At 42.6% G+C, this 15,141-nt stretch overlaps 1 protein-coding gene across 1 annotated transcript; it reads left to right on the top strand.

Annotated features, from left to right (window-relative positions):
- Window positions 1-270: 270 nt before the first annotated feature.
- On the top strand, window positions 271-11,882 carry lrp13 (low-density lipoprotein receptor related-protein 13). Its single transcript, XM_060907967.1, has 18 exons — window positions 271-373; window positions 1,888-2,046; window positions 2,529-2,741; window positions 2,820-3,052; window positions 3,154-3,283; window positions 4,189-4,376; window positions 4,686-4,866; window positions 5,772-5,975; window positions 6,054-6,225; window positions 6,323-6,524; window positions 6,652-6,843; window positions 7,126-7,326; window positions 7,398-7,932; window positions 8,201-8,320; window positions 8,389-8,496; window positions 8,579-8,812; window positions 9,429-9,867; window positions 11,689-11,882. Exons 1-18 carry the CDS (start codon window positions 271-273, stop codon window positions 11,798-11,800), a joined length of 3,726 nt encoding a protein of 1,241 aa, XP_060763950.1. The 3' UTR covers window positions 11,801-11,882.
- Window positions 11,883-15,141: the final 3,259 nt, after the last annotated feature.

Genomic DNA, 15,141 nt, shown 5'->3' with positions numbered 1-15,141 from the left:
AGGTCCTCTATCTGCACCTTCCCAGGTAAGAGGTGCACCTGGAGTGTATCGGCTCCAGTTCTCCTGGGTTTGATGCATGTTCATGTTCCTGTATCACATTTCTGTCAGAGACAGATCAGATTAAAATAATCAGGTGTATTTTGATGGAATTAAAAGCACTTAAATATTTATAGAAATCTCCTAAACGTCACGTGCCTTTATCGGAATGATCCGTTAGAGTAATTAATTAATCAGCTCGCGCAGAGCGGCGCGTGTGGGCGGCGCCTATAAATGAGCAGCGCGTGCGCCAGGCTCTATGCTGCAGTCATGTGGGCGGTGCGGGTGATGTGGACGCTGAGCATCGCGGCCTGGACTCTCTCCCAACTTCTCTCAGGTCAGAACATCACCACAGTCACTCCAGGCTTTGAGTAAAGACTTGGTTCTTCAGTGTAGCTGCATGTGGAGAACCTGCCCGGTGAGGGGTCTCTGAGCCTGGGCATGCCCGGGGTCACCTGGCTGGTGAGGGGTCTCTGAGCCTGGGCATGCCCGGGGTCACCTGGCCGGTGAGGGGTCTCTGAGCCCGGACACGCCCGGGGTCACCTGCCTGGTGAGGGGTCTCTGAGCCTGGGCACGCCCGGGGTCACCTGGCCGGTGAGGGGTCTCTGAGCCTGGGCACGCCCGGGGTCACCTGGCCGGTGAGGGGTCTCTGAGCCTGGGCACGCCCGGGGTCACCTGGCTGGTGAGGGGTCTCTGAGCCCGGACACACCTTCAGCTCCTGAGGGACTCCTTATCTGAGGAGTTGAGTCAGGCGTTGTTTGAAAAGGAGAGGTTCATGTTTGAATCTGTGCAGTAGTGGAGCTGAGGAATTAGTGTTTATATATAATTCACAGCAAGAACTGTAACTCTTCAGAGTGAAGGTCTTAAACCCATTATGTAGTAGCAAACCCTAGTTTCCAGAGGACAGGTTAGAGCTATAAGCTTAAGTTTTGGTGCTCTAAACTCACTTCCGGTAATTGGGTCTGGAGTTTGAAAGCTGTGTTTTCAGGTTTGTGTAGCACAGACATGAGCTCATGGCCCAGCTGAGAAACCTTTCAAACACTGCCTTTTAATTGTCTTTTTACTAAATTATGGCCTTGCATTCAAATGCACTGCTAATGCTAGCTGTGTGTGTTTGGGGGGGGGTTCTAATGTTTAAATGACTAATGTAGTTTTACCCAACATGCATCGTCCTCCATTGTAATCCAGCTCCCATGTGTGACTGATCTGATTGGATGTTTGTGTGCAAATCTAATTTTCATGTTTACCATTATTTGCCCCATCTGTAAGAGGCTGGCATGGCTGTTGTGGGTCTCTTCTCCCCAGAAATGATTGTCAGCTGATCCAAAACCAGTGGAATTGGGGGGGGGGGATGTCTCCTGCTTGATTTGGAATTAAAATCTGCAGTTACACCAGCCTCTTGTTTGAGATGCTCTATACCTTATTTAAAGGGGAAAAAATATCTAATTCAGTTTTTGGTGGCACAAGCCAACTCCAATGGCTTCCATTAGGAGTTCTCAAACTTCAAATTCTCAATTGAGTAAAGAACAGTAACATTTGGCACTAGTTGATGGTCACCTCTATTGCTGGCATGTGACTTTAAAACCGCAGCACAGTAATGAAGTAAATAAGGCCTGCCTTGAATATAAATCACAAGTCCCCTCTTTGAGCCCCATGGCATTAGGGGTTGTGTGGGTTTTTTTTTTTTTTTTTTTTCCCCAAGCACCCTACACTTGCCTTTTACACATGCACTAGATGGTGTAAACATGGTGTCTATGCTTATACCATCTTCTATGTAATATACAAGAGAGCCATGGGGTTCTGAAGGAAGTGCTTCCCAACCTGTTCACATGATGCTGTTTGTCTCTGTAGGGGGTGGAGTGGGTGCCCAGGAGCCTCTGCACTGTCGCTTTGGCTTCACTCCATGTAAAGATGGCTCTGAGTGTGTGCTTCACACGCATGTGTGTGATGGAGAGAGAGACTGTCCTGATGGCTCTGATGAAGAGAATTGTTCCTCAGTGTGCAGTGCTGGTAAGTCTGTAATGAGCTGGGTTACTCAAGCACTGTCCACAAACACCTTAAACAGCAATGGTTTTGGGTTCCAAAGAGTTTGATTTCACTTAACCTGTGAAAAGCATGAAGTCAGTCATTTGGTGGCTTGAACAAGCCTGCAGGATAAAACACTGACTCAACTTTTATGGAATTGATCTTGATGTGGAAATGAAGTAAAGGTTATGTCTGTAATAGATTAAGTCTTTTCCCTTTCTTATTGGGAAAGGCTGTATGTATGAATGAGCGCTCTGATCCAAATTTAGTCACTGAGGGTCTGTTCAGGTGACCAAGTTTCACTTGTGCTGCTTCCCAAACCGGAACTGCTCATAGTAACAGCCTGACTTGCTGCAGTATTCCAGTATGGATGTTTTCCCAAACAGGAACCGCTTACAGTACTGCAGTATTCCAGTGAAATCCCAGTATGGGTGATTTTGTCTTAATTCTGTTGTCTGTGATATCAGGTCAGTTCCAGTGTGCTCATGGTATGATGTGTATCGAGAAGATGCAGCTGTGTGATGGTGTAGCACAGTGCCAGGACAGATCAGATGAGGTGGACTGTTTTCACCCAGACGAGGGCTGCTTTCACCGCTGTGACAAAAAACGCTGCCTTTCTCAATCTTTTGTCTGTGACGGAGAAGCCGACTGTGAAGATGGCAGCGATGAAGTGGACTGTGGTAACACAACTTTTATGTCCTGTTTTAACCAGAGACTAAATTTTTCCTGTTCACATTTTTCCCTCTTTCTCCATCCAGAAAAGGAGGAATGCAGCAGTGTGGAATTTCAGTGCCGCAGTGGTCAGTGTGTGTCTGACAGCCTGCGCTGTGATGGTTACACAGACTGCCAAGATCGCTCTGATGAGGATGGGTGTGTCCCACAGGTGGAGTGTGCTGCTGATCAGTATCGCTGTAAAAACAATCAGCAGTGTGTGCTGCAGGAGTGGATCTGTGATGGAGAGAATGACTGCAAGGACATGTCTGATGAGCAGGTAACCCTGATGTTCCAGCTCAGCTGGGGAACAGTGGAAGTGTTGCCTTCTATGAGAGGTGGTGACTGTATGCTTGTTCAAAACTCTTCCTGTCTGTGTAGAACTGTAAGGAGTCTGCAGTGCAGTGTGGGGAGTTTCAGTGGCCATGTGCGTCTCAGACTCAGTGCGTTCCTCAGAGCTGGCACTGCGACCGCACCAGAGACTGTGGAGACGAGAGTGATGAGGCTGGATGTGAGTCAGTCCTGCATTCTGTTTACAGTACAGCAATCAAACCCAGAGACAACTTCAAAATCAACTCCTGTGTAAATCTTTCTGTAGCCTCATCTGAGAACTTGAAGTCTGCTTTGAGACCTTGAGTTTCTTTTCTGGCAAATTCAGTGTTTAACTTTATTCTACTCCTCATGATCAGTTGGCAAATCTGGTAACATGGCCAATATTTCCCAAAGTGTTTGAGAGCCAGTATTTTTCCTCCAGGCTCTTATGTGAAGGTGTTGGTGGCTTGGAGAGGAAATGTGCAGGGGATCTGGTGGGTGTTGTGGGGAACATCCTGAACATAACCTGCTGAAGAAAAATGTTTAATGTTCTGACTTGTTTTGCACAGAGCTACTTTCACTTGGTATAACTGGCCAGGCTGGGGCTGAGGCAGGTCCTTCTGGTCACATTCTGATGTTTTGCTATGACTGCATTACAGAATTGCTGATGGTTCTCAACTGGCAAGTTTTTTTTTTTTTTTAGTTGTATCTTGGGTTATTCTGTTAGTCTTAGATGTTTATTAAATAAGGGATTGATTTGAGATTATTGTGGACTTCAGAGAAATCTTGTCTCTAGCAGGTATTTTCTTTTCCTAAAGTGGTTATTGGAGCTGTTTGAACGGGACATATTTAAAAATCTCCCTGTTCAATGCAGTCTGTCCATAGTTTTATTCTGCTTGTGAATTAACATGCTGTTCTCAGGATGGTGTCTGAAGGAAAGTGACTCTCTTCAAGGAAATCTGATTTGGGAATGTTCTCCCTGTAAGGTTTTTAGATTCAGAGCTGGAACACTGTACAAGAGGTCCTTTGAGGCTTATGTTACAACAATCCTCTTGGTGCAAAGTGACGGTCACTCCAACCTTTAACCATGTTTGTGTGAGACAGGTGAGCCGGTGTCTTGCCCTCCTGATCAGTTCCAGTGTGACAGTTTGGAGTGTTTGGACCCCTCACTGGTCTGTAATGGTAAAGCTGACTGTGCAGATGGCTCAGATGAGGGTGGAGCCTGTACAAGTGACTCATGTTCTGACCAATTGCAATGTGCACAGGACTGCTACAGCACACCCAAAGGAACGGTAAGCCTCCTGCTCCAGTTACTCTAAACTTGAGCAGGAATGGCTCCTTGGCTTCATTCACTCCCTCATTTTAACAAATGAGCTGAGCAGAGTGTAACTGTTAGTCATGTTTATCTATTATAGCATTAAACTTTAATATCTACCCAGATCCATGACTCTTGGGATGTTTGTTTTTGGCTAACTTTAATCAGAAGTCAGACCCATCTGAGGAAATGTAAAGGGTGAATTATTATTTTTTTAAAGTTTACTGTTTTCATGAGCTTTTAAATGTAATGACTTGCAAGTCTTAAGTTGTTTGTGTGTGTGTAGCGTTGCTGGTGCAGGAAAGGTTATGAGCCAGTAGATGGTGTGAAGTGTATGGATGTGGACGAGTGTGTGAAGACTCCAGATGTGTGCGATCACTCCTGTATGAATTCGGATGGCTCGTATGCGTGCTCCTGTAATCCCGGTTATATCCTGGAGTCTGATGGCCGCAGCTGTAAGAGCACAGGTAAAGAGAAACGGGTTATGGGCCCCATTTACTTGTGCTAAAGTGGGCATGTGAGTGAGAGGAAGGCTGTGAACATGCATTCTGCACTTTTTGATGCTACATGAGCTGGAGTGTCTGTATGCTTGAGTATTGTGTGCTGAGTCATGTGTTTAAAAAAAAAAAAAAAAAAACAACTCTAAGCATTTCATCAATTAGCAGTTTGTCCTATTAAAGGGTCCAGCTCACCCTTTCCAGAAGCCTATTGACTAAAGGGTTATTTGGATCCAGGGATTTTTTTTTTTTTTTAACTGCTTGTTGCAGATTGAAAATCAGGTGACCTCTTTAGCCATAGATCATAAGTTGTTACAAACGTATGTCAAATATTTAAATTCTTTTGACCATAAGATTACATTTTAATGGACCAGAATTGGCTTCAGCCATTTCATGTGACCACAAAAATGTCTGGCATGTTCTATTAAACATCCATGGATGAAAATGTGAGCTGGATTTCGAAGGGCTCATTAACAGTGAATTTGCAGAGGTTTTGGTGCACAGAAAGCTGGCAGAGCAGTGGTCATGTGACTTCAAAACAGCTGGATTCTGGAAAGAGTGAGCCAGCCCCTTTAATTTAATCTAACTGGTGATTAGTCTCCACTCAAAAGAACTGTATCTTTTGGAAATTCCATTCAAGTCTCTAGACTTCTGCTAGAGATGTACTAGTTTTGCCAGCAATCAAAGGTGGTTTTATGGTAATTGCAGTAATGTGTGCCCCTCTGCTTTGAGGTACTCCCTTCTTAAGCTAGATGGTCTAGACTAGCTGCTAATTTTTAGTGTGGGGAACCCAAGAAGTTGCCACATGCTGAAGTTTGTGGCTAGAGCTCCCCAATCAGGTTTCATGCTGTTCATGTCCTTTCCTGTGCCCTCAGGTGAGGCGTACTTGTTAGCTGCTATACAGTCGGACATCTTCCTCATCAATCTCAAGAACACCAGCCTGGAAGTTCTTTCCTCTGAAAAGCAACCTGTCCCCTCTCTGGATTATGACTGGAAGGAGCAGAAAGTGTACTGGATAAACAGTGATGTTGTGATGTGGACTACACTGGACCAGAAGAGCAGAGGAACACTAATCCAAGGTGCAGCCTAACATCTAAACTAAGGTCTTTTAAACACTGAAGTTGAAGAGATGAAGTGTTGGAATTTTGTCCTTGTAGGTGTGAGGACTGAGTGTATAGCAGTTGATTGGGTGGGCCGGAACCTGTACTGGACAGACAAGGCAGCAAGACAAATAAATGCTGTGGGGTTGGATGATCTTGGGGCAGGACCTGTGGTCATTGTGGACGATACAAATAAGCTGCACTCTTTGGCCTTGCTACCTCAAAAAGGGTAAAGATCTTGGGCCTGTTCATACATGTCTCATGTAGGCATCTTTAGAATCATGTCAGACTTTTCCTCTATCAATAATGTTCACTGTTTGCATCAGTGTGATGTTCTGGTCAGAAGTGGGTGATGAAGCTCAGATCAGAAGAGCAGGGATGGATGGCTCAAACAGACTAGTGTTGGTGCATGGCTCTCTGCACTGGCCTGTGGGTTTGGCAGTGGATCTGCTTCAGAACCGACTCTACTGGACAGACAAGAAATTGCGTTGTATTGGGTCAGCCACACTGGATGGAAGTGATGTTAAGGTAAACTTCAGCCACTTAGTTTGATGGGCAGCTTCTAACTTGAGTGGTGTCTCTTGAATATTTTATTTAATGTCTGCTTGGTGGATTGTTTGCCTTATTAACTGAGCTTTAAACATCTATCTTGAAGATCCTGCAGCTGACAGAGCTTCTCAGTCCATTCTCGTTATCAGTGTTTGGAGATTCGCTTTACTGGTCTGATAAGCGTAGAGGGACCATCCAGAGAGCTCAGAAGGTGACGGGAAAGCAGCAACTGGTTCTGCTCAAACAGCTCAGCCAGCCACTTGGTCTCAAGGGAAGTACCACTTGGTCATCTAATGGAGTTGGCACTTCCTAGTTACTGTCATGTCATAAGTTTTATCTGATTTAGGGAGTGTTAATTGTTCAGCTAAACAAGAGCAGTGATCTGACTTTAACTGCCTTCCCACTCTGGGATAAAGGAGCATTGTAGGATGCTGGTCAGCTAATCCACCAAGGAAGGCTACCTTGTGGGTTTTAGTAATTATGGCGTGCTAATGGAATGCGCACCAGTCAGCTAGGGAGGCATTGGGAGTTTCTTGTCAGAAGGTACCTGTAACACTAGTGTATGTTCTGTTTTAAACAGGTGATTCATGCCTTGCTGCAGCCAGGTGTTGAGAACCCATGTGCATCAAAGCGCTGCTCTCACATGTGTGTCTTGGCACCTGGACTGAGTGCAGTGTGCAAGTGCCCATCTCAATTCCTGCTGGATGACAATGGACTGACTTGTTCCAAACCAGAAGACTCAACCTTCCTTTGGTTCATACTCCCTACTTCAATATTACAGGTGTGTACAGATGTTGCAGGAACATTGTGTTCATCAGCCTTGCTCATAGTCCTGTTGTGTGGGTATTTCAGGTTTATGTACACAGCAGGGGTTCAGGTGTTGGTCTTCATGACTGGCCAGCGCATGAGGGATTTGATCTCCCTGAAGTGAAGACTGCTTCAGCATTAGACCTGGTTCTGAAGGAGCAGATGCTCTACATTTGGGATGCAGCTACTGGTGCTGTGGGTCTGTTTAAACTGAAGGAGGCAGTGGTAACATGGCATGGGATGCTGTTTAAACTGAAGGGCTCAATCGCAGCAATGGCTGTTGATTACATCACGCTGAATGTGTTCTGGAGCTCTGGAGAGCAACCTGGAGTGTATGTGACCTCAGCAAATGGAATACACACTGCTCTGATCATTGACAAAGGTGTGGTGCGCTCTATTGCTCTGCACCCTCCAACAGGGTGGCTGTGTTTCAGTAACACTGAGCTGCAGGGAACAGGAACTCGTCTGGAGTGTGCCCATATGGATGGAGGGAACCGCACTGTGGTTTGGGATGGTGCTGTTAATCCAGTCTCGCTGAGCCTCTCGGCTGATGGAACCACACTTTACTGGGCTGACACTAGTGAGTATCTACTCTTGTATACCAAACTGTCAGGATTGTGTTCCAAACAGCATATTCCTGCACTAAATGTTAAAATGGTGGTGCTGAGCATGAAGTAGATACCACACTGGCTTTTCCTAAGTGTTTTACTTCCTCTTAGTGAAGGATCATCTGTTCTAGTATCTTTATTTTCCTCTGAGACCAAGCATCTGGGTTATGTTATTCATACCAGAGGGCACTTTAATGAAATCACTCATGTGCAAGCTGATCATCTGGGTTTGTACTGCAGGTTTGGGACTAATCACCTCTGTTGGGATTAATGGTGCTGACCATAAAGTTTTGAGAAGTGAGGAACCTGTGGTGGTGTTTGCATTGGCTAACAATATTCTTGTCTGGCTCACAAAGACTGGTATGTAATCTTCTCTTTTAGCCAATACTTAGTAGTTGGACATCAATTCAATGTTCATGTCCTTTCAGATTCCATAAAGTGCTGGTTCAGTGAGGATCATCAGACAGCTACAATGTGGTTTAAGGTGAAAACCAAAGTGCTGGACATGAAGGGTTTCCATAAAGCCAGTCAAAATGGTAACTTTTTTTTTTAAATTGGTGCAAAAAATCCAGTGGAGACTGGCATGGCTTCTCTTGCTGACTTCCTTCTGTGTTTTAGGCACTAATCTGTGTGCTGATGGAAATGGTGGCTGTAGTCAGCTGTGCTTGGCATTTCCTGGTGGAAGAACATGCCACTGTGGGCAGGGCTTCCTTCCCATGAACGAGACGAGCTGCACCACTGCGCCTCGATGCCCCCCTGGCACCAAGCAGTGTCTTCGTGGAGATGCATGTGTACCCCTAGAGCAGTTCTGTGATGGTGATCCAAACTGTGCTGATGCCTCAGATGAGATCTGTGAGGAAGTGTCTTTAATCCTAATATCTGATTTGGTCTACTGGCTTTAATTCAATTTTTCAGGACTTTGTTTTTAAAAACAACCAGAAATCTGGCAAAGAATGTTTACACTCTTGACTGAGGACTGTCCATCACGTCTCTTAGTGGAATGAACTGTGGAGAAATGGTTCCCTTTTTAAAAAATGGATCTGGCCATTTTAATCAAGTTTTAACTTGATGCAGAAACCTGAATTTGAATTAAGTCTATTAAACCACTGAAATTTAATGTCCTGGCTTGTGATCTAAAATCAGAAATGGGATCCTGCTTATGGGTTTAGTTGATTATGTGCAAAGCATTCTGTCTCCTTGAGTCATGTTCAAAATGACATCTGGGTAACTCTTTCAGGCAAAAAGTAAAGTGGAAAATGCATATTCAACTTTCTAGTGGCATGATGGTCACTGGAGACAACTTCTGAGGCTGCAAGTGCCCCCCCCAGTTTTCCTGACTATTAGCCAGATGGTTTTCATTTCCTCTGGTCTGAGGAAATGTATCAGGATATCAACTTTGTACAGTCTGTGTCTTGTATTCCTGACAAGATGGGCTTTTTGTTTTGTTCCCCCCCCCCCCGGGCTTCAGGTGTTAAAGAACAAGAAAAATCTGAGGATCTTGAACCAACAGTTCATCCCAGCTCCATGTCTCCACTTCCACCATCACCAAAAGCTTCTGATGGCTCTGCTGTAGTAAAAGATCTGGGCTCCACTGTTGAGCCTCCCAAATCCTCTCCTCCATTTGTTCCTAAAGCTGTGGACAGGCCTGACTCCAAAGATGTTAAGGTGGGAAGTATGGACTCCGACTCCTGTGGGATGAGGCTGTGTAACGGGAATGGCAAGTGTATGACATTGGATGGACAGGTGGCGTGCGAGTGTGCCTCAGGTTACAGTGGTGAATACTGTGAGCATGAGGTTGGAGGTATGATGCAAGGGCCAGTTATCTATGCCACTGTGGGATTGGCTGTTGGAGTCATTGTCCTGGGTGTGATCATTGGGCTTATCCAGAAGAAGGCTGCAAGTCAGAGGTAGATGCTACAGCCAAGTGTGTGCTGTAAAATTGATAACTTATAAAAGTATAGCTTACCAACTCTACTGTTGATTAGTAACAGGCAGCTTACTGGTGCAAAAAGCTTCACAGCTAAGGTTTTGTTTCCCTGAAGCAGGGCTTTGAACCAGTTCAAGGAACGAAAACAAAAACCGGGAACTTTTTTTCTATTTCACATGGAACAGAAACGAAACCAGAAACTTTATTATTTTTTATGTTCCGGAACAGAAACGCTTATTAAAAATAATGGTAACCGGTTAATACCAATTTTTATTTCGTTCCTCAGTTTCCGTAGACTACAAATAAAAAAGCCATTCTTCTCCTGCACAAGTTTATGACCCGCTGGGGTTCACTTCCTGTGTGACGTTCGCTGACTGAATGGAGAGAGCGGGAAGGTGGACTGCTATCATGTCTCCGTTACTGAGTGTCTGAGCAAAGAGCCTGAACGTTGCAACCTCCCTATTGGCTGTTTGTAAAAATGTATCAGTTGTTGCCCCTCCCACGGGAATCATCGCGGGTTCGAGAGACGAGACCTGACGAGTTAGTTCGTTGGTAGCAGAACAAAATGTCTGGACACAAATCGGGTTTTCAGAAAAGGAAAGAAAATAAACGGAGGGTCGAAAATACAAAAAAGGAGGCAGAAAATGCAAAACGAGTTTTAAGGTAGGACAAATGGTTACTTTTCTGAGGCAGCCCGCCATGGCTGCCTGCAGGCTTATTTATTATAGCCCATTTAGTTAAAATGGTTGATATAAAATGTTTAGTTATGTGATGGTTGTCCTGATTTAGACTGGTGTGTGGGTTTTTTTTTTTTTTTTTGGGGGGGGGTTGCGCGATGTTGCACCCGGGTCCAGATTAGGGCAGAACCGGCCCTGGCTACATTTCAGCTGTAGTTTGTTTTATCTATGTACTTGTATAGATGTGTACTTGGTCTTCCAATATGGCGCCTAACAAAATCTCACGGCGCGGTGACGTCATGCGGTAGCCCTCTATAGGGCCTGACTAGCCTTTGGTAACGCACTAAAAAATTTTCATTATTTGCACTTTTTCTGTTTGTGTAGATGAAGACGTACTGAGAATCCAAATTGCCAACATTTGAAATAATTGTTTTGAATTATTTCTTGTCTTATTTAATGAAGGTTGTAATAGAATTAGCCTACATTTGGCTTAAGCTGGATGAGACAGACATAACTTTATAGCCATTTGTTAAACCGCTGACAGGGAACGTAATTAACCGTTCCGGGAACGAAATTTTTTTTTTTTTTTTTTTGTTCTAACCGGTTCGGGAACATCTATTAATGGTGGAACCCAAAACCGGAAACGTTAATTCCGTTTCTGTTCGGAACGAACCAATAGGGAAATTCTGGTTCAAAGCCCTGCCCTGAAGTCACTTTTGAAAAGGGAATTTCATCATGAAGGCAATTTAAAACTCTAGTTTCTGTAAGAAACTTGCATGTAACAAGTTTATCATGTCCAGTACAAACTTGTTCCCTTAAATATTGATGTTCAGCTTCTTAATTCCAAATATAATCCATTCAATTTATATAGTGCCTTTCTTGCACCCAAGGTCACTTTACAATTGAGGGAGGGATGGAATCACTTAAGCTCTGAATTGCATTATTTATTGGACTGTCCTACAGTGTGACAAGGAATAACTTCTGAAGTCAGTCTAAAACTAACCTTAACCTGACTGTATGATTGTGATCACAACCAATTATCTGTTGTACAGTTAAGTGACTTAAGGGTTTTGTAGGTGGCTTTGGAATGGCCCTAATCTGAGCACTAACAAGTGTGTCTGCAGGCAAGCAAGACCAATTGTGAGGGAAACGAGTATGAGGGATCTGTCAAGCAAAGCTGAGACCTCGCCCACACAGAACAGAGCAGCAGATCCAGAGAACCCAGAGGTCTGCTAAAGATGGACACTTAACTTTCTCATACTCTACTGATCTATGATTTTTAGTCTAACTCTGATTTCCTCTCAGCCACAGGATGTGAAGTCATCAGGGGATTAGGTCACGTCAAGTTTCCTGTGCAGTGTCTTCACATGAAATAAAGTTGCTGCTGTTTGAGAACTGCTTTGAAGTTTATTTGGTGTCTTGCTAGATTGCCTAAAAAAGTGGGTTCAGACAGATTTGTAGTCACTCTGTACAAGGTTGAAGTTAACTTGTACAGCAGTACACTGAGGACCAAAATGTCTCCATCCAAATTTTACCCTTTCTTCTGGTAATCACCTCACTAAAATGACAGTACTGGAAGGAAACCTGGCCGGGAATTGTTCATCTTTTAAACCATCCTGTAGATGTGCACCATCGTCACTCAGTTTTTCTGCTACCTACAAGTGTTCCACCAAAAGTAATTAGGATCTATTCCCTGCTGAACTAATTGCAGGTCTTAAACTTAACTGGAGTCAATAAAAGTGTTATGCCTGATATTAATAGGAAATGTCATACAGTGCGCTATCTTGGGTCTAATAGGGTTGTAGAGCTCTTCTGCTGGTGTCTTGAGAGGAAGTTCACACTCCCAGCAGGAACACCTTGCTCTTGTTTCATACTGAGACTGGAATGCCTTTAGGTTAACAGTATTCAGAATAATCTCTAATTTGAGTGGTAATCCAGACTTGAATCATATTAACCAAAAGTCCAGAGATGATCAGGAGCTAGTGGACAATGCAGTGTCCTGCATTTGCTGCTGTTACTCACACTTTTGTAACATTACTCTTCATTTACACTCCCTCCAATCTGCATTATTTACCAGTTACTTTTTTTTTTTTTTTTTAATCCTGAGGTCAATTTCTCTTCTGATGTTGACAACCAAATCTGATGTCCTTCTCTTTTGAAAGACAACTTTCATTTTATAGAAACTCCATCTGTCTGCCACTTACTTCTATTACAATATGCACTAAAGATTGTGTTCACTCCCTAAAGTATCTGGACATGCCAATAACTGAAGAAATTGGTGCATTAAAAACTGAAAATGACCTCCTTGACCTTGGAAAGTAGGTCAAATCAGACAGTTGATTGGGGTATATTTGGGGTCGTTTTACTGTTGCATGTTATCAGCCAAAAAATTTCATGGTGAAAATGACATTTTTGACTATTTCAGACTTTTGACCTCAACCTGAAAATATTAGAGAAACAAGTGATTAGACAGTATGAACAGAGAGCATGTGTATATTATGTTTAGTGAATAAAAACATTTCATTTATGTCGAGGGAATAGTAGAGGCTGAAAGTAGAGAACACCAACCCAAAGTTTTAAGTGATTTATCACATTTGGGAATTTTTATATCAAGCTTTTGATAAAATATACTAATTTGTCAATCTATAAAAGAATATGCACTAAAGAAAAAATACAACATGATTGTAAATATCAAATTTTTTTTTGTTCAAGGTATTAATTTTTAGCTTATACAAAATACAATTTTAAATAGTTTATAGTCCAACACACAACCCGACCCCTTTGCACCGTCCTAAATGTAAAACCTTGCACATAATTTGTAGAAGACACAAAATGAACCACAAATGAGTTCAGAAAAAGGAAAAAATAATTGAAAAAAGAGGGGTTTTACATCTATAACATAAAGTAATACAATCGTGAATTGTACTTTGTTTTAAATGAATTGAGGATGAGTGTATCTTATCTAATGTTGATTGCCGTCTGTCTTCAGAAAGTTCTGTATCTAATTCTTCCTTCCAGTGTCTTTTTAAACGTGTCAGGGATTCTAAATTGTAAGAATTGAGTAAAGTATAGATTTTTCCAATACTCTTTACAGTTGGACCTGAGCTCTGAAACCAATTCAAGGAGAGTACTGAATGGGAAAGATGGAAAATTAGCTGAATTTGATGATACAAAGCTGCGAAGTTGCAAGTATTTGAAAAAATGAGTTAGGGATTTTGAATTTAGATCTCAGCTGCTCAAATGATGCAAAACTATACAAGCACTGAAAGATCTATCTGTAATAGAGGGTTTAAACATATAGTTTCTCATAGGGGCATTAACTGAGAGACTGTTGAGTAAAAATGCTCGTCTAAACTGTGCCCAGATCTTCAAGGAATGCTTAACCACTGGGTTCATAGAGTGCCTGAGTGTGGGTTCAGGCGGTGGGAGCTTGGAGCACAGTAAAGCGTGTAGAGAGGCAGGTCTACATGACAATATGTACTCAGTGCAAAATGTATACTGTACCTATTATTCAGGTGACATTGGGCATACCTAACAACCTGTTTTTTCTCTCTCTCTCTCTCCCCATCTGTCCATCTGAGTTACATGTCAATCCTGGGATCGAGGTGCTGAACCTCTTTTGCTCCTCGGACCTGCCTGATCCATCCTGGTGCCCTGTGTCTGGTTGGAGTCTCATCGCATCACTCCTGTAGAGGACGGCCCCATGTGGACCGTTGAGGGTTACACCTGGAGGACGCTCTGGACTCTTACAGTAATGCTTTTGTGGCTGAGGACTACAGTTGGCTTGCTAACTTTAGGACTGCAGTTGTCATGAACAGTTTTGCACTCAAGTTTCCATCAATGAAGAGTTTATAACATCAACGAAACTGACTTCATGTTAAAACTGTTAGTTATATCACTGTAAACCCGGATAAGTTGAGTACACTTAAACGACTTTAGTAAAGCGATTGCCTTAAGTGGTTTAAGTTATGAAGAGTAGAGAAAATGAATGTCAAGTACAATCAACTTGAACGACTTAATTAATGAACTAAACAAAAACTGTGCAGTCTACTTAAGACTAGAATGCTCAGAACTTAATATGATAAGTCTAATTCACTTAACTGCTTTAATATTTAAAATCTTAATATCCTCTTCACTGTAAGCCCGGATAAGTTGAGTTTACTTAAAAAATTTGAGGAAACCAGTTGCCTTAAAAAAAAATTAAGTAATGTATAATCAAAACTTGAGTGAATTAAACTTAAATGCTTGATGGGAATGGAATTGCTATTTTAAGTACAACACACTAGATACCAAGTTGATTTAACTTAAAATCTTTTGCTAAACCAATTGCTTTGTATAATCATTAAATGTAACATTAAGTTCATTACACTAAATGCCAAGTTGGTTTAATGCAATATAAATAGCAATATTAACTTTAATGAACAAAAAAAGAAAACAAATGTACATTCTTTTTCTCTTTTATTGTAGATAGCACATTTACAAAAAAAAAAGGAGCAGAAAAAAAAACAATCAAATCCTGGATTCACAAGACTGACAGCATGGTGTTCATCTTTCTTAATGGCAGGACTGAGAAAATG

Source organism: Neoarius graeffei, chromosome 24 (genome assembly GCF_027579695.1).
Source record: "Neoarius graeffei isolate fNeoGra1 chromosome 24, fNeoGra1.pri, whole genome shotgun sequence".
NCBI lineage: Eukaryota > Metazoa > Chordata > Actinopteri > Siluriformes > Ariidae > Neoarius > Neoarius graeffei.
Note: the sequence above shows the minus strand (reverse complement) of the source record. Positions and strands in the feature narration are given on the sequence as shown.

Bases quoted from the DNA above. Each gene is read 5' to 3' on its own strand.
- lrp13 (XM_060907967.1), top strand. From the start codon at position 271: ATGAGCAGCGCGTGCGCCAGGCTCTATGCTGCAGTCATGTGGGCGGTG. The intron at 2,047-2,528 runs GTAAGTCTGTAA...CTGTGATATCAG, and splicing joins TTCCTCAGTGTGCAGTGCTG to GTCAGTTCCAGTGTGCTCAT. The intron at 9,868-11,688 runs GTAGATGCTACA...GTGTGTCTGCAG, and splicing joins AAGAAGGCTGCAAGTCAGAG to GCAAGCAAGACCAATTGTGA.